At 32.6% G+C, this 18942-nt stretch overlaps 1 protein-coding gene across 5 annotated transcripts in view; it reads left to right on the forward strand.

Moving 5' to 3' along the window:
• INTS13 (integrator complex subunit 13) overlaps window positions 1-18183 on the forward strand; it is a 30732-nt gene extending 12549 nt beyond the window's left edge. For 2 of the 5 annotated variants that reach the window (XM_019668030.1, XM_019668028.1), the window contains exons 7-17: window positions 1179-1307; window positions 2831-2915; window positions 5496-5585; window positions 5776-5883; window positions 8296-8474; window positions 9580-9750; window positions 9999-10153; window positions 10962-11192; window positions 12713-12852; window positions 16918-17053; window positions 17824-18183. In XM_019668030.1, the coding sequence (XP_019523575.1) occupies window positions 1179-1307; window positions 2831-2915; window positions 5496-5585; window positions 5776-5883; window positions 8296-8474; window positions 9580-9750; window positions 9999-10153; window positions 10962-11192; window positions 12713-12852; window positions 16918-17053; window positions 17824-17863 (1464 nt within the window). In that variant the 3' untranslated portion in view covers window positions 17864-18183. The remainder of the gene's footprint in view (window positions 1-1178; window positions 1308-2830; window positions 2916-5495; window positions 5586-5775; window positions 5884-8295; window positions 8475-9579; window positions 9751-9998; window positions 10154-10961; window positions 11193-12712; window positions 12853-16917; window positions 17054-17823) is intronic. The other 3 variants (XM_019668031.1, XM_019668029.1, XM_019668032.1) reach the window with 2 other exon arrangements.
• Window positions 18184-18942: the final 759 nt, after the last annotated feature.

Consider the following 18942-nt stretch of genomic DNA (forward strand, 5'->3'; position numbering starts at 1 on the left):
AAAAAAAAAACAAAACAAACAAACAAAAAAAACTACATTTAAATGTGTTGCAAAACCATACACAATTTATATTGTTTCTAAAATTTCAATTACTGTAGTGGATTTTAGTTGCTTAAATGACTTTTTATTCTATAATATCTTTTTTTCCTTATTAGAAAAGCAACACACTCTTTAACAAAAATACACTCCAATAACATAGAAATTAATTTTTTCCCCATTTAGATAGGGAAAAACTTAATTTCCAACCTTGGTTTTGTTTTTTAAATAAATTTGAACAATTTTAAAGGAAAGATGACTATTGACTGTTAAAAGGATTTGCATCACATAATATTCCTTGTCAGTGTTTGTAAATATAGATATATGTAATTATATTAAATGTGTATGTTCTTATGTTCTGGTTTTGCATTTAGCCTTATTTCATGTAAACGTGAAGTTTTACCTTAGTCTATGAATGTTTTATAGTTAAGTGGTATTTTTAGGCCATTAGTTTTATTGTTGTGTTTTTAGGTGGTTTTCAGTGTAAGCCCTTTTTTTTTTTTTTAACTTCTTTCTGCCTCTTGATAATGTAGCAATATGTTGGCTTTGTGATAACTAAAAAATTTATTTGCAATATATATTGTTACCCTGGAATTAGTAAAATTTTGTGTGTCCTTGTTATAAGTAACTTTTGGCTGCCTTATCACATTTATTGGTGATAAAATATGAGTGTTTGTGGTTTCCACATTTGTTATAAGTAATTTTATCTTTAGGGGTTTGTCCTTCCCATAAAATGAATTATTTTTTTTACGGTATTTCTATGGACCACTTTAAATCCATTTTGCCCGTAGATAAATAAAATTAAAATTATAAATTAAAATGTATATTTAAATCAAAAACTTACATTTACTCTAAGTTTCAAGGGGACAGGGGCTTTGTCTTGTTTACTGCTGTATCCTCCAATTGCTCACACAGTTTCTGGCATAAAATGTAGTGAGTTCTGCTTAATACCTATCTGTTGAATGAATGAATGCATGAACATTTATTGCTAAAATAATTATCATAGTTAACTTGTGGACCTTTTTATTTTTCCAAATTCTAAAAAGAAAAACGACTTAATTTTTATGGGTCGAAGTAAAATATTTAGCACTTGGTTATAATGTATTAATGTTTTATGGGGTTTTTGTCATACTTTTTTGTAGTTATCCCCTGTTTTAACCAGTGAAGTTCATAGTGTTCGTGCAGGGCGGCATCTTGCTACCAAATTAAACATTTTAGTGCAGCAACATTTTGACTTGGCTTCAACTACTATTACAAATATTCCAATGAAGGTAGGCAGTTCTTTTTCTTGCTATTTTGAAAGCTCTGTGTGCTTTAAATATTTGTTTGACATGTATTATTTATTTTAATTGAACCTTAACTTTTTCTCCTCATATCATATTTTCTGTTTTGCTAGCCCACATTCAGTGTCTTTGACCAGGTTAGTAAATGCTGAAAAACAACAAGAAAGGATCACAGAAGAAAAGGCTGTATTTTTCTTTCTAATAAGAATTTACTCTATATCAGTATTTTTGTTTTCAATTATGTTCTAGTTATTTTCATCAAAATATAATCTCTATCTTAAATGATTACTTTTTCTGTGATTCTTTTTCTGACAGCTGTGTTATTAGATTTTATTTACATTGTGTATTCTGGTGGACCTTTTATTTTCTGTATTTTTGTTTTTGCCTACCCAGTATAAAGGTGTTTGTAACTAGTAGTCTGACCAGGGAAAAATAACCTGTAGTTTTAAATGAATTTATTACTCTAGCTGAAAAATCAAGGATGTGAGTCTTATGATTTTACTAATGGATTTTCTTAGGAATCTCTTGCTACCTGTTCCATTTCATCATATTATCATTAAGTTGTCTAGGACCAACACAATGCCTGGCCCATAGTAAGCTTTAAATAAATTTTTACCAAGTGGAGTTGATTTTAATTTTATTGATTATGTTTACAAATAAAGTAACCCCACTATATTTAAAAATGCAAATAGGCTTTTTTATAAATCCCAGTTTCATTGTTTTGCCACCATATGATGAACAGTAAATTATATGAGAAATATCTTTTTATTATTAATTTTCTCCTTGTATGATTGGCTGGCTTTACCTCTTAGAATGGTTTGGATACAGAAGCAATTAACAAGTAAACTAATATATATAATTTCATGAGTTATAAGGAAAGTACTCTGAGGGTGACAGATACCTTGCTCTTAGAATTTGATTATATTTGTGTGCTCCTGGTGGAACTCTTTCTTTAATCTCTTTTTCTTGTTAGTAGTTAATATTGAAGTTCCTATTTACTATTTAGTGAAAACAAGTTACTAAACTTGTTTATTAGTCTGTATTTGCTATTTTATATAATTGGTGTTTGCTAATTTATTGTAGGTATTTAAAGATGCTATTTCCTCTTTTAAACAACTATTTCACTTTCAATTTATATAAACTATTTCAGTTAAATTATATTTGTATGCAGATGATTTGTGTATATTTGTGCAAGATAATACATTCAGAGTAAAAAAATTTTGAAAATTTCTGGATTAATCATCTATGTTAGTTCTGAGATAATGTAAGAAAAATCATTAAATACTGTATTACTTATATGTACCCAGTAGTTTTTTTAATAGAGTTCATATTGCAGTGGAAAACTATTGCATCTTTAAATAGATGAATTATTGAGCAAACTATACCATTATTAAGCTAATTTTTGTTGGGTGTATTTGATTTCTTATTTAAACAAAAAACAAAATTAATAGTTAATAAATAACTTCATTATTTTGAAAACAAAACCAAGTTATTTTAAATTTTGCTTTAAGGAAGAGCAACATGCTAACACATCTGCCAATTATGATGTGGAGCTACTTCATCACAAAGATGCACATGTAGATTTCCTGAAAAGTGGTGAGTAAGAGGCATTGGAAAGTCTTTGTTTTTTTTAAGATTTTTATTAGGGAATTGGGGGAAGGGGAACAGACAAGTTGCTGTCGTTTTGTTCTTCAGTCTAGTTGTGGAGGACGTTGCTTCACTGGCCCAAGTTGGCACCATCATTGCGCTCTTCCCGGGCGAGGCAGATCAGTCGCCGGCTTCTGGATGGCCGCTCACAGCGGCTGCTGGCCGCTCACGCTGGCTGCTGGCTACACACGGTAGCCCATGGCAACCCACTGCCACAGGGGCTGCAGCCCATGTTGTCGCCGGCTACTCCCGGCACCCAGCTCCAGATTGAGCTGTTGTTCAGCATCTTAGCTGTAGAGGGCAGTGTCACTGGCCCTCATATGTGGGATCTGAACCGGGGCCCTCCGCTGGCCCTGGAAAGTCTTAATTTGTAAGATCTAACATGAAAGAATACTAACAGCTTTGAGAAGTTCTTCAGTAAACAAACCTGATTGACTTTAGTTCATTCCTTTCCAAACTTATCTGACAATGTCACCTATTAATGGCCATGGAACTTAGTGTTCTTTCTGTGGAATTTACTTTGGGAAAGGCTAAGCTAATGGAACAATATTGAAAAAGAGAGCCATTAAAGATATATTATAATTTGTCTTTTGTAGGCAGACCAGTTTGGGAAAGGGAAAAGAACAGGAGCTGACTTGAAAGAGTAATAACCTTATAGCTTGCCTGGATAAAAACCAGTTGTTTTGAAATTTAGTGTTATTTTTTCCTCTAAAAAGTACTTGAATCAGTAGGTCTCTTCTCCAAAGCTGTGATTTCTGCAAATGTGTCAGCATGATATATGGGTGAAGACTGGAGTTAGGAGATAAGAGTTAGGAGATAAGCGCTAAAGCTTTGCCACTAATTAGCAAGTCACATGTGATTCTAGACTTCAGTTTATATACTTATAAATTAAAGATGCTGGATTAGATGAACTGTAATATTCCATCCATTCCTAAAATTCAGTGGAATTGCCTTTAAGATTTGACATTTTGCTAAATCTTTTAGAATGTTTTCTATGTAAATTGATGCTATGAGAGAATTAAATGGTTGACTTTGGTTATGTTATATACATCTTTTGAGTTAATACCATAAACCAGTCATAACATTTGTTACATGCATAAGCAATCTTGCAGTGAACATAACCTGAATTTCTAACAGGAGAAAAACTATTAAGGTAAATGGGTGTAGTAATGTTTAACAAAGGAATGTAAAGAACTTGGTTTTGAAAATACAATATGTGGAAATTACGAAGAACCTGTGAGGTAATATCAATTTTTATTTTTAAAATGTATGAAAACAGTAAAAATATTCTTTGTAACACAACATATTTTTCTAAAATAGTTATTGATTGACTCAGTTCTTTGTATTATACATGGACACCATGTGCAAAACGCTATGGTAGCAACAGGAACAGAGTGCTGGAGGAAGACGGGGTTGCATGTGATTATGCCTCTGAGTTAGGCAAGTTTTACCAGTAGGCGACATTAGAGCTGGGTTTTGATGAGTAGGCTTATACTTTAGCCCAGATATCTTCTCTAAGCTCCAGATTTATACGGAGTCCCCAGGTTACAATGGTTTGACTTAGGATTTTTTGATTATTCAACTTTATGGTGATGTGAAAGTGATATGCATGCAGTAGAAACCGTACTTCAGATTTTGAATTTTGATATTTTCCTGGGGTAAAGATGCAGTATGATAGTCTCTTATGATGCTGGGCAGCGGCAGCAAGTCACAGTTCCCAGTCAGGTACACAATCACAAGGATAAACAAACTAATACTCTACAGTGTACTGTATTGCCAGCGTTTTTTGGATATTGTCTTCTTTGCATGTTTAGGGTAGGCTAGGCTAAGCTATGATGTTTGGTAGGTTAGATGTACTAAATGTATATTTAGCTTAACAAACTTTAGAACTCAAACTAGTTTTCACTTCTCAAAGAAGCCTTCCCTGATGTCTCAGCATAGGTCAGATCCCTTTGTATAGATGCTCATAGCACTGTGTACTAGTACATCTCCTTCAACGCTTTGTCAACTTTACAGTTTTTCACTTACTCATTCTTTTTTATTAACATCTTACTGTACATTGCATTAAGACAAAAAATGCTTAGTGTTATATCTTACATATTTTCTAGATCCATCATTTTATGTTTCTTCTCATAAATTCATTAGGATTCAGTATAATTAGTTGTGCATTTTAGATTACTGTAGCTTTCTTTAAGTACTTAACCGTGTTGTTTTATTTTTTTAATGGTATCAGAGGGGAGCAGTTGTAGATTCTTGAAATTTAAAAAAATTTTGCTATTGACTTTCAATGTAGTGACTGAGGTGATTACATTAATTAATGAGAAATTTGGAGGAAACTTAAATATTTATTTTAATCATAGCTAATATCCAAACTCTACTTGGTACTTTTATAGGAGACTTCATAAAAAAAGATGTTCTCCCAGAAGTATTTTCTCTTATAAAAATTAAACTCTTTCAGATCTTGGGTAAACAATTTGAAGTTTATGGTCTATTTAGTAATGTTTCTGTTTCTCTGACTTATTTTTCAAGGTGATACCCACTTAGGTGGCAGCAGTAGAGAAGGCTCATTTAAAGAAACAATAACATTAAAGTGGTGCACACCAAGGACAAATAATATTGGTAGGTATTTAAAAATAATTGAAAAAGAAAAGAAACTAAAGGTTCTTAAAGTGTCATATGTTATATAGGGTTCAGTAATTTGCTGCTTTTTCGCTTTTTGTTTTTAATTGTTTTAGGGGCTCAAAAACAAGTTTTTGTTTTCAATTTCTCTTTTAATTGTGGAAATATTCTTTATATTCTTTCAAATCAGTGTTTTCTTCTATTTCAGAATTACACTATTGCACTGGCGCTTATCGAATTTCACCTGTAGATGTAAATAGTAGACCTTCCTCCTGCCTTACTAATTTTCTTCTAAATGGTAACTGTCATCATTTAATTGTTTTGACTGAGATTATTATAAATGAAATCAGTGAGAATATGTGAAAATGTGAATTCTAGAAAGCCATTTTCTTCAATATAGTTTAACCGTTTTATTTCCCAGAACTGTTTTAAAGTTATGTAATCGTAAATACCCTTTAATAGTTTTACTAATGTTTAAAAATAAGATGACTTTATGTCTTTCAGACATATCGAAGTTTTATTTAATGTATTTTTTCGTATTTTTAATTTAAAATTTTGACCATTAGAGTCTATATTGTTTTTTTTTTCTTTTAAATAACATTTATTTTTTAAAAGTTAACACGTGCATATAATAGGAAACTGAGAAACATAAGAAGCAGAAACAGCGTAATCCATTATCACAAGCAGTTTACAGTTTGACGTGTCCTTCTAGGTCCCCTGTGTGTATCTACACAACTAAACTTCCATTTTTGTATAATTAAGATTGTACAGTTAGGTGGCAAGCTTTTTCACATATCATGTTTACTATTTCATAGTCCCAAAGCTATATGAGTATTTTGATAATTAAGAATATATTACACCAACTCAATCTGGAAGAAAAAAAAATGTAATCCTGCCTTTCTTGGTGAAAACAAATTTCATAAAGGACAAAAATGGCTACAGGTCTCTAGGTAAAGATATTGGGAGATTTACAGTTAAAATACTGCATTCCCTTAATGTTCAATTGAAAATGAGACATAAAGCAACAGAGTACACAAAGTACAATGCTTCAGGAGAATTCATTATGATTTATACTTCTAAAACATTGGGTTGTCGGAAAAGTTGTGACATATATTTTCTGTTTTTTGTTGCAATGACTTTTCGTTGTCATGACTTTTCCGACAACCCGATAGTGGCAAGGAGGCAAGTTTCCACTGAAATACCTAACAGTGTATTCCTATAGTACAGCCAGAAGAGATGCATACACATCAGTGGTTACCATCACAATATACATACAAACACATCCACGCATTTCCTTCCCTCTATACTTTCTTCTGCCCCTCTGCCACCAACCTAATGAACAAGTCCTGACGTTCATTTCTCAGAGATAGTTTAACAATTCCATGTCCAAGATGCCTGTTTTCTATCAATTGTAATAGAAAGATATTTACAAATTGGTTAATTCAGTAGTTCTACTTTTTATCATCATCACCTCAGGACATCTAAAAAACTCAGATGTTGCAAAATAAAGAATGAACCTTGTCCGCAATAAACACAGGTACTTTACAAAAATTCACATATAGCTCTATGGCTATAACCTAAAACTGTCTTCTAGATGTGGAGATGCTAGCCAAGAGCTCTGCCTTTAACCCTTCCTCTTTTCCCTCTAACACCATTTCAGTGACTAAGCACTGGACTACATCCAGCTCCAAGAGGTGGATTAACAAAGACACTCCCAGAAGGCAGTCCTTCCTAAAAACTACCAAAGGGCGTTTATAAAGGGATTATTTTACTACCTCTAATTTTGATATACTTCAGGCATTAGGACTTCTTTGTCCTTGAATACATAGCAGTATGGACTAAAATACACATGTATAACAATGGTTAGACAATCTGAACTACGTTGATTTTTTTGAAAGATAGTATAATACAGACCATTTATCTTGGCCTATTGAATTTTAAATTACAAAGTATATATGGACTTATATCTCTTAAAACAACATCTCTTTGAACACTGTACCTTTATCATAAATAAACACATTTTCAGTATTTTACTGTATGATTCTTATACATATGGCCTTAAACCTATGGTTTCCTTGTGTGAAAAAACATTTTTTAAAAACCAAATTATTGTATTTCATTTACTAAATCTAAATTTTAATAGCTTCTCTAGTGATTCTTATAACTAGATTTTCAAACTACTGATATGAGTTAGTCTTCCTTTATCAAATAGGTTAATTTTGTTATATTAAGCTCAATTTGATTATCAGATTATTTGAAGTCCAGATTAAATAACATTCGATCATGTGAAATAGAAAGGAGTTATGGTAACATGCTGATAATGAATTATTGTGAAAGTGAATTGAGACTGCTTTCTCCCCCAAATGTTTTATAGTTTTAATAACTTGAGGTTTATCCAGCAGTTGTCTCGCTTTTCTTCTTGATGTCCAGGAGAAAAATTTCATATGAACTTGTAATTGCATGAAGAATATAACCAAACATTATACTAGAGACCACTATATTTATTTTGGAAAACCATCTATATAACTGTAAGCTTGAGTGACCAAGAGAAAGATAAAGCTAGAATTCAGACTTTTTGGACTTGAAATGTAGATGTACTCAATTAGCAATGCTGGTTAAAATATGAGGATTAATAAATAAAAAGAAAACTGTAGACATAAATCTTAAGGGAAAAGAATAAGAGCCATTTGCGTTTCATTACTTTTGACAGGTCGTTCTGTTTTATTGGAACAACCACGAAAGTCAGGTTCCAAAGTCATCAGTCACATGCTTAGTAGCCATGGAGGAGAGATTTTTTTACATGTCCTTAGCAGTTCCCGATCCATTCTAGAAGATCCGCCTTCAATTAGTGAAGGATGTGGAGGAAGAGTTACAGACTACCGGATCACAGTAAGACTCTAATATCTATAAATTTTATGTTTTGAAAATGTCATCATTCAGCAAGTAGTTATTGAGTGCCTATTATTTTAAGATCTGTAACAAAAAGGGTTTTGGAGCAGTTGATTATTGTTATTTTAATTAGATGAATTTCCTTCAATACTTGCTCAAAAGAGCTATTTATTACTACATAGTCTTCTTTATGTATTCATTGTATACTTAGAAGTCTCTGAATATCATTGACATACTGGAATTTTAGGAAAGAATGGCACTTAATTTGAACTAATATTTTAGGTGGAACTTTATTTCTAGTAACTTAAATGTCAAACAAAAACATTTCAATATTTGGATTGTTGCTATTTTGAAATAACACTAAGTTTTTGTGTTATTTAAAGGTGCATATAAGGAAATTGTATCTATTTTTCATAGAAATTCTATTTGTCTGATTTTAATTTTTCACTCCCCTTTCCTTCATTTGTAATCAGTATTTCATGATGTCTACTTTTTGAGGTGATTGTGAAAATTAAATGTGATTGATATATAGGAGTGTACTTTGTAAACCAAAGTGTTATATATTTTCAGTAATTGTTTTTTGATAAGGGTTTCTTTATTATTTTTACATCTCTTTTAATAAAGAGAAAACTAATAAGTATTCGTTGTGGAAAATTTAGAGAATATGGATATCTTAAAAGACAGACTATATAAATTACCTATAATTCCATCATTCAAAGATAACCACTATTAAAATTTTGATGTTATCAAGGTAGTTTTTTAGTAAGCAAATTGGTATTCTAATGTGATTAATTCTTTTATCTGTATATGATATAAAAGACTTATAGAAGAGAAGAAAAAATAAATGTTCCTTGATTTTTAAAAAGTGGAAAGAACCATGAACGTATTTATGTGTGAGGCTTTCTTCATCTCCATTGTAATAAAGGCTGATAGGTTTCATGTTCAAAAAGAAGGAGAAAAATTAGTGGGGGAGGTGGAGCTATTAGAGAAAATGCTTTGTTGCATATCACAGGACAGAAGACATCAGGGAAACAGACTGTTACATGTAATCCATAATGACACATTAGAAATAGTTTCTAATTTTATCTTATTTGGTTATCATTAGGATTTTGGTGAATTTATGAGGGAAAACAGATTAACTCCTTTTCTAGACCCCAGATATAAAATCGATGGAAGTCTTGAGATCCCCTTGGAACGAGCAAAAGATCAGTTAGAAAAACACACCCGATACTGGCCTATGATTATTTCACAAACCACCATTTTTAACATGCAAGCGGTAAGTGTTAAATAGTTTCAACTTTTCTTCTAGATTAATTGTATGTTCTTTACAGATACCATTTCTGAAGAAAAGAATGAAATATGTGAGTTTGCTACAGTTAAAGAATTAGTAATAGAAAATTGAAGTGAAGGTTGTAGATTATCTCGCTGTGGTAATGCTTAAAATTAATTGAAGTTCTGCCTAGATGCTTTGATATTTGTTTTTCAAGACAGATTTTCTTTTTTCTTTTTAAAAAAATCTAACAGGTAGTTCCATTAGCCAGTGTTATTGTGAAAGAATCTTTGACAGAAGAAGATGTGTTAAACTGTCAAAAAACAATATACAACTTAGTTGATATGGAAAGAAAAAATGATCCTCTACCTATTTCTACAGTTGGTACAAGAGGAAAAGGCCCTAAAAGGTAGTTGTTTTCTTACTTTGTCTATATATCATGTTTACTTGATATATACTGTTTTTTAAGCTAGCTTATTCCATATATTATATGTTTGGGTGTATGTGTATATATACACACACATATGATTGAGATGAAATTATATAGATTATAGAATAGAATTGGATACATTATAATTTAGAATTGCACCATTGACTATCTAGGAAGACAAATCCATTTTTATTTTATTTATTATTTATTTATTATTTTTTAAAGATTTTATTTAAAATCTTTAGGATTTTAGGAGGAGGGGAACAGTGTTGGGGAAGGGGAACAGACAAGTTGCTGTCGTTTTGTTCTTCAGTCTAGTTGTGGAGGACGTCGCTTCACTGGCCCATGTTGGTATTATGATCATTGTGCTCTTCCTGGGTGAGGCATATAGGTCACTGGCCTCTGGACGGCAGTTCTTGGCAGCTCATACCGGCTGCCGGCCACTCATGCTGGCTGCCGGCCACTTACGGTAACTTATGGCAGCCCACTGCAGTTTCACTGCAGCCTACGCCGTCACCGGCGACTCATGGCAGCCCAGCTCCAGGTAGAGCTGTTGTTCAGCATCTTAGCTGTAGAGGGCAGTGTCACTGGCCCTCATGTGGGATCCGAACCCTGGCCCTATTGCTCAGAGCTGGCGTCCCAAGCCAGCTCTTAACCAACACGCCACTTGGCCGGCCCCGAGAAGTCCATTTTTAATTACTTTCTTTTACTTTACCAGTAGCAAGTAATACTTTAATAATTATTTAAAGAGTATTTCTAAGATTGTTATTTTAAACCTTTACTTCAGAGATGAACAATACCGAATCATGTGGAATGAATTAGAAACCCTTGTCAGAGCCCATATCAATAACTCGGAGAAGCATCAAAGAGTCTTGGAATGTCTGATGGCCTGTAGGAGCAAACCCCCGGAAGAAGAAGAACGAAAGAAACGAGGAAGAAAGAGGGAGGACAAAGAGGACAAGTCAGAGAAAGCAGTGAAAGATTATGAACCGGAGAAGTCTTGGCAAGATTCAGAGAGGTGGCTTGATATTAATACAGCACTGTGGTACCTTTTGGCATATCCTGCATATAGAACATTCAAACCTCATTTGCTACAAGTTCATTTCATGTGTGTTAATTTCATTTGTAACTGAGATTTTATTCTTAAAATCTAAAACATCTTGAACTTAAAAGAGGTTTGATTTTTTTACAGTTAGGGAGCAAAGATAGTGTTTAATGTTTTTTCCTAATTACCTTCTGAAAATTACAATTCATGATGTTTGGTATCTGTATTTCCTTTATGTGTTATGAATATCAAAATCATAGTTTTCTTTCTTTGTTCAGTAAATATTATTACACTGCATTTGGCATAAGATTCCTGACCTGAAAGAACATACAGTGTTGCAGAGATAGACAAGTCAGTGATTACAGCAAAAAGTGGAAGATGTTATAAAAATAGGCACAGATGCCCTTGGGAGCACAGAGGAGGATCATAGTTCTAATTCTGAAAACCTTTAATAGTACATCTTTTTCCTTAGTTTGTGACTTCTATAATGAGACTAAGGTTAAATTTAAAAAATCAAAAAGTAACAAAGGCCTATAAATAAAAGTATCATAACAAATTAGCTGACTTCATCTTCTACGTCCTTGCCAGAAATAAGGCAAAGAACCAGGTAAATATAATGGCAATGCAGTAAATCCTTTAAAAACAAATCAGAACTTATGGAAAATTTCAGACATATACAACAGTAGAATAAATAGTTACCCATTATCTACTTTCAACAATTATCAATTCATGGCAGATCTCACTTCATATATATATCCACATCCACCTGCCTCTCCACCACCACTGTCACCACCACTGTCCACCTCCCCCATAGGAATATTTTGAAGCTAATTCTAGAAATCATATCATTTCATCCAAAAATAAGAATGTAGAACCTTTTTATTCTATTTGCCCTTAGAAGTTCACTTTTCCTTAGGGCCACTTAGCTTCTGAAACAGAATTGGCTCAATTAAACAAGAGGGAGGATAAAGTATTCTCATTTAATCCACTGATATTCAAGTATATCTCTATATATTTTGAAAGTGTTTCTCTGATGAAACTCAAGCTTGGCATTATTTTGTGGAATGTAAATACAGTTCCACAGTACATAAACCAGAGAACAAATGATAGATTTCTTAACCTTTTTTGTAATTTGAAATAGCATTTTGTTCATATATTTAAAAATTAAAATTGTCAAGTTTCTTCCAAAGATCGCATACCTGACCCTTTTAATTTTAGCTTCTTAAATTTTCCTCCATTTTTTTCATATTTTACAGCTAACTTCATTACTGAATTATTACATTATTATGATGAAGGAAAAGGGGAAACTTGTGTTTAATTTATTAAGTTCTCTTTCATGGTTTTAGATTGACATTTAGCTTCTTATTGTCTGGGTTTACTCTGTGAGAGCAGCTATTTTATTAAGGCTGCCATGCAAAGTCTAGTTTAATTATTGAACTGTTTAGATTTCTAAAAATTTAAACTTTCGGTTTTATTATTTGTCGCTCTAAAAGATTAAAAGGAATCTTAGAGCGTGGAAAAGAAGAGTTGGCTGAAGCTGAGATTATAAAAGATTCGCCTGATTCCCCAGAGCCCCCAAACAAAAAGCCCCTTGTTGAGATGGATGAAACTCCACCAGTAGAAAAATCAAAAGGTAAGGCACAACTGTGGTAACTATGTTTGGAAAAAGTGTTTCAATTTAGTTCTGTTTTGTACAGTGTCATTTAATATTGTTGCGCATATCAGGAAGAACTACTAACTTCTTGTTGATGTTTAGGAGATTCTTTGTTTACAGCCTTGGGAAACACAGGCAGTAAATGTATTTGTCAGCATTACAGAAAAAGCAGCGTCATACTTTCACTAATGAAGCCTTTGGCAAATAAGCACTTGTACTAAAAAGTCTGTGTTTTAAGAAATTTTCATTATGTGAAATTGAATTTGCTTACATTCCTGACACTATATTAGGTTATTGAAGACAAACTTCTTTCCCAACCTCTGAATTTAGGGAAAGATGTAATATCACCCATTTATTAATAAATTAAAATGTGTGAACGAGTTTCGGTAAAGGTATTATAACAGTATTTTCATTATAAAGCCTTTTATTTTTTTTTTAAGCTGAGCCATCCTGCTACCTGTTGGCAGCTCAGCGGCTGCTCAGCTCGGGCCGGGAATCGAACCGCTGTTGCTCAGAGCTCAAACTCTTGAGCGAGCTCTTAACCAACTGAACCACTGGGCCGGCCCTTATTTTTTATTTATAAGCTGAAATGCTTAATTTCCTCTTGAAAAATCCTTCCTCTTGAAGGCATCAAAGATCTGATTTGGGCTTGGAGCTTATGAAATCATTGTAGGCCTTAGTTATTTTGAAGGGAACTGGATGTAGTTCTTTTAGCATAACTGAGAAGCAGTATAACAGAGGACTGTCTGATTTCTTGCCACTCTGCCTCTCCTAAACCTATAAAACCTCAGGGTTGACCAGATTATGATTATTGGCAGCTCATTGTAGGGAGAAAGTAGGTTTGTTGGTTTTTTTATATTCTGCTATAGTATATATCTTGTGATACATGTTAATATTCTCTACCGATTTCTTTGAAATCAGAGATAAGGATGATTTTGTCATATTTGTCTCTTAGACATTTGCCAGGGTGCCTGGAAAATGAATAAGTGTGTTGATAAATTATTCTACTTTTCACATGCCAAAATATGCCACTGATTAGGATGAGAAATTTAGGTTCAATCTAAACAGTGCTTTAACATTGCTTAGAAAATAGAACTCAAAAAATTACTTATAGTGTCAAAAAATTGCAAGTAACCAAAACACATATTAGTAAGAAAATGACTAAATGATGGTGTGTCCATAGGGTGGAATTTATGTAGCCCAAGAATAATTATTGCTTCAAATGCCCACTGTTTTCTCTTGTTAATATATGTCATTCAGATTTCAGCTTAAGTAAGTCCTTTTTCAGGAAAGACTTCCCTGACCTTTCACAATTCAGTCAGGTGTTTCTTTGTGCTTCCTTTGCCTCAGGATTACTGTTGTGAGAGCACTTAGAGTACTGCATTGACCTCGCTTATTGATAGCTTTCCTGTACTCTTATTTTGAAACATTTAAAGGCAGGGGTTTTTAAAAATTCACTGCTATATCACTACCACCCAATCCAGTCCTTGGCCCATAATAGAAGTTTAGTTATTTTTTGTTGAATGAAACAATAAGTAAGTGAATGAATGTGTAAGTTTTTTTTTTTCAAAGCAGGCAGTTAAACCATATATACCATGATTTCCATTATGTTTTTATTTTTTTAAGTTTTTATACATTAGCTTGTCACTTATAATTAAATAGATCCCTGATGCCTTTCACCCTGGAATCACTTTATAAAGGGTCCTATATGAGAAGCAACTTGATTGCAAATCACTGTCTGCCCTGTAACTTTCCATTCAAGGCTGGTACTTGGAACTTGTTTTTTTCTTGCATTCTATTTTATAACCTAAGTCACATGTCTCTTCTGATCAGCACCTTGTATGGGCCTTTTAGTACACCTCAGTTTCATCTGCTTTGGAAAATGATCTCCTAGGACTCTCCAAAGTGAATATTGTGCCTGCTGTATATATACTCTGTATGTAAAATTGGGTTATTCAAAACATGAAGTCTAGATCTGGAGAAAATCAATTCAGCTCTCTTAATACAATGCAATAACAAAAAAAACCCCAAATGTAATTTTATTGGTACAGATTGGCATTGAAAAAAGACCAAACTATTTATACTTGTTAGAGCAGTGGTATTATGGATGATTTTATTTCCTCCTTTATGTGTTTTGTTGTTTTCTAAATGTTATCTAATGAATATGTATTCATTTTATAAGAAACTTTTATTTTTAAATTTACTTTTGAAAAATTTATATACAGTAACAACTCTTTTTGGTATACAGTCCTCTGAGTTTAGATAATGCACACAGTTGTGTAACAACCACCACCACAACAAAGGTATAAAACTATTAAATCATTCCAAAAGTTCTCTTGTACTGCCCCTTGGTAATCATCTGTCACTCCCCTTAACCTCAACCATTCATGTGTTGTATTCTATAATTGTGCCTTTTTCAGACTGTCATATACATTAAATCATAAAATGTGCCATCTTTGAGGTTGGCTTATTTCACATAGCATAATGCCTTTGAGATTCATCTGTTTAGTATATGACTAATTTTATTAGAAACTGCCAACTTATTTTTCCAGTATGGCTGTACCATTGTGCAGTTCCACCAGCAATTAATGAGAGTTCTGGTTGTTTTGCATCCTGAACAGCACTTGGCTACCGTCAGGAATTTTTTTTCTTTTTTTTTGCCCTTCTAATAAGTATGTAGTAGTATTTCATTGTGGTTTTAATTTATATTTCTCTCATGACTAATGATGAGAGCCTCTTTTCATATCTTCTTTGATGAAGGGTTCATTCAAATATTTTGATCATTTTTAAATTGGGCTGTTTGTTTTTTTATTGTTGAATTCTGAGAATTTTTTATTTATCCTGGATACAGATCCTTTGTTGGATATATGATTTGCAGATATTTTCTCCTAGTCTGTGGCTTGTCTTCCTCTTACTAGTGACTTTTGCAGGCACAAGTTCCTAATTTTGATGAAGCCCAATATATCATTTTTTTTATGATTATACTTTTGATGCTATATGTAAAAAATCCTTACATTATCCCAAGTCACAAATACTTATTTTTATGTATTTTAGGAATTCTTTATTTTAGATTTTACCTTTAGGCGATGATCAATTATGAGTTTTTTTTAAAATAAGTTGCCAAGGTATGGGCCAGTGTTCATATTTTTGCACTAATATCCTAGTTGTTTCAGCAGCATTTGTTTAAATGACTGTCCTCTCTTTATTGAATTGCCCTTGTACCTTTATCAGAAATAAATTGATTTTATATGTGGGAATCTATTTCTGGGTTTTCTTTTATGTTCCATTGGTCTGTGTGTCTATCGTTTTGCCTGTACAATGCTATCATGATCACTGCAAGTAGAGTCTTAAAATCAGGTAGTAAGTCTTCTAGCTTTTTTCTACTTTTCAGAGTTGTTTTGACTGTTCTAGTCCTTTTGGCTTTTCATATTGTGCAGAAGATAACCAAGTCTGAGTCTGTTAACATGAGAAGAGCCTACTTGCAAGTTTGGCCCCTGGCTGCCATCTGGGGACTTGACTTTTAAAACATTGCCTAAACGATGAAGTTATTTTGCTTTAGGTCTGAACTGAGCCACCTGCTTTCTTTTTGGGAGTCTGGAATTTTGGTAGTTGTAGTTTGGCAAAGAATGCCTATGTGACCAGCTGCCAATAAAACCCCTGACTTTGAATCTCAAATGGGCTTTCTGGGCAGAAATATTGTACATACATGGCCGCAGTTTTGCTATGAACCTCACTGGAGGGAGAGAGCATGGAAAGACTGCAAATAGATTCTTCTAGTCTTTGCTTTACTGATCTGTCTGTATATCCTTACTCTGTTGTTATAATGATTCTTAGCTGTGACAGTAACTTTATGTTTAGTTACTTGAGTCCTTCCAGCAAATCACTAAACTAATAGGTGGTCTTGGGGCTCCCTAAGCACATAGTTTTGAATAAGGGAAAGATGATACTCCTTTAATTGTATAAAACTAGAATTAAAAGTAAATTTTTAAAATTTGTGAATTTTGAAGTAATGAATTATTTTATCTCTTTCAAATTTAACACCAGGGCCAGTGTCCTTATTATCCTTATGGAGTAATAGAATCAATACTGCGAATTCCAGAAAACATCAGGAGTTTGCTGGACGTTTGAACTCTGTTAATAACAGAGCTGAGTTATATCAACATCTTAAAGAGGAAAATGGGTTTGTATTATTTATTTTAAAAATTAGTTTTGTTAATTGCCCTATTATAATAAGCTAAAAAAACAAACCCCGCTTGTTTGTTGTGTTCAGCTTTTGTTACTAATATTATGAATTGATACAGGTTACCTATAAAAAGAAACAAATTAACTTCTTCAATTCTTTATACTTGTAAAAGATATGATTATATTGATTGTAACCCTGAAAGTATTTATTCCTTAGAGCATTTTTTTTCATTGCTCAGTAAACATCATAGAGGGAAAAATCAGAAAAAAACTTGTATGCAACACTGAACCTGCATAAAGTACTGGGGCGGGGGGAGAATATTTTTCTGTTAAGTAATACAGTGTTAAGAATATTGATTTTAATTGAATAAATCTCAGGTCTTATTATTTAATCTTTTTGTAGAAGACCTCTTGAAAATGTATTGGTAAAGGAATTCCTTTAGTTGAAAAAGGAAGTAAATCCTTGACTAAGTGACAGAAAATTTTTCCCTTAATTTTGCTTGGACCAGTATTGTGAAAAAAGTGGCCTTTGAAAGGAAACCTTGGGAAAGTCACTTGATGTCTCTGGGCCTCAGTTTTCACCCATCTGCAAAATGAGAAGTTAGACCACTACCTAGAGGAACTGTAACCTTAATTCTTTTCTAAAGTGCTCACATTCGTCTGCTCTATGAATGTATCATAGTTTAATTTCATGTGACAGATAAGGAGAAACATGTGGATAATGCATGTTTTATTTTACAAACTCATTTTTTTCCTCCTATTTTTCAGAATGGAGACAACAGAAAATGGAAAAGCTAGCCGGCAGTGAATGGTGACTTGAGGAACTTAATTTACTATATTGCATAAATATTTTGGGCGGAATTTGATATAAGTACTTTTACAGCAAGATTGTATAGTTGTGTTGCCTGGACTGGTTTTTACATTTTTAAAATATTTCAACTAACTTTATCTTTTTTGTATTAATTGTAAAATTGGTGGCACATATGTCAAAAAAAAAATTGAGATTTGTCCTCCCAACTCACACAAATTTATTTTATGGTAAAAGGTTTTCCCTCTGGAAATGTTTTTAAAAAAATTCTTAGGCTTCTCTTTGCCAAATAAAACTCTTAAAATATCTGAAATGCAAAATATTGGAGTATTCCTTTAGGACAATAGATTCATTTAATGACTGACAACTTTTAGAAATTAAAAAAAATTTTATCAGAATTTAGGTGAGATTTGCAATATTTAATTTCAAATCTTGGCTATAAATCTGCATCATATACAGTACTTTTTCAAAAAATAATGTATTTGTTTATTTTGTATTTTATTTTAAATATTTTTGTTTATGTGTTGCCCATTTTAAAGCAGAATTTTCAAGTAGTTGGTGTAAATTTATATTAACCCATATTGGATAATGTTACATTTTGTTTTCTGCTAAAAATTTGACATCCATTGACTTTTCATATTGAAAGAGAAGCATAAAGGAGATTACTTAAAGACTTAGAGAAAGGAAAGACTCGGTTATTTGTTTCTATCGTTGAATAGAATCGTGGTCCCTTCATCTCTCAGAAATGTCATGGTTTTATGGTATATGTTTGGTGAGTCTCTTGATGCTTCATCTGGAAGCTTGTAACATGTTTCAAGAAACATGTTATTTAAATGTTAAATGCTAATTCTAGGCCTGTCATTTTTCCTTGAGTGTTTAATCGAGGAAGGAAAAAACCTCTTTGTTTAAATATAGAAATTCATTATTTTCTATTAAAAACAACAACAACTGGTGCTTAAATGGGTTCAGCAGACTCCCTTGTCAATCCAGGGACATTTACATTGCTCTCTTTTTTTTATTAATTTTTTTTCTTTTCTTTTACATTGCTCTCTTTTATTAACTCCTGCCTCACTCTCAGC

This window comes from Hipposideros armiger, unplaced genomic scaffold (assembly GCF_001890085.2).
Source record: "Hipposideros armiger isolate ML-2016 unplaced genomic scaffold, ASM189008v1 scaffold_513, whole genome shotgun sequence".
Classification (NCBI taxonomy): domain Eukaryota; kingdom Metazoa; phylum Chordata; class Mammalia; order Chiroptera; family Hipposideridae; genus Hipposideros; species Hipposideros armiger.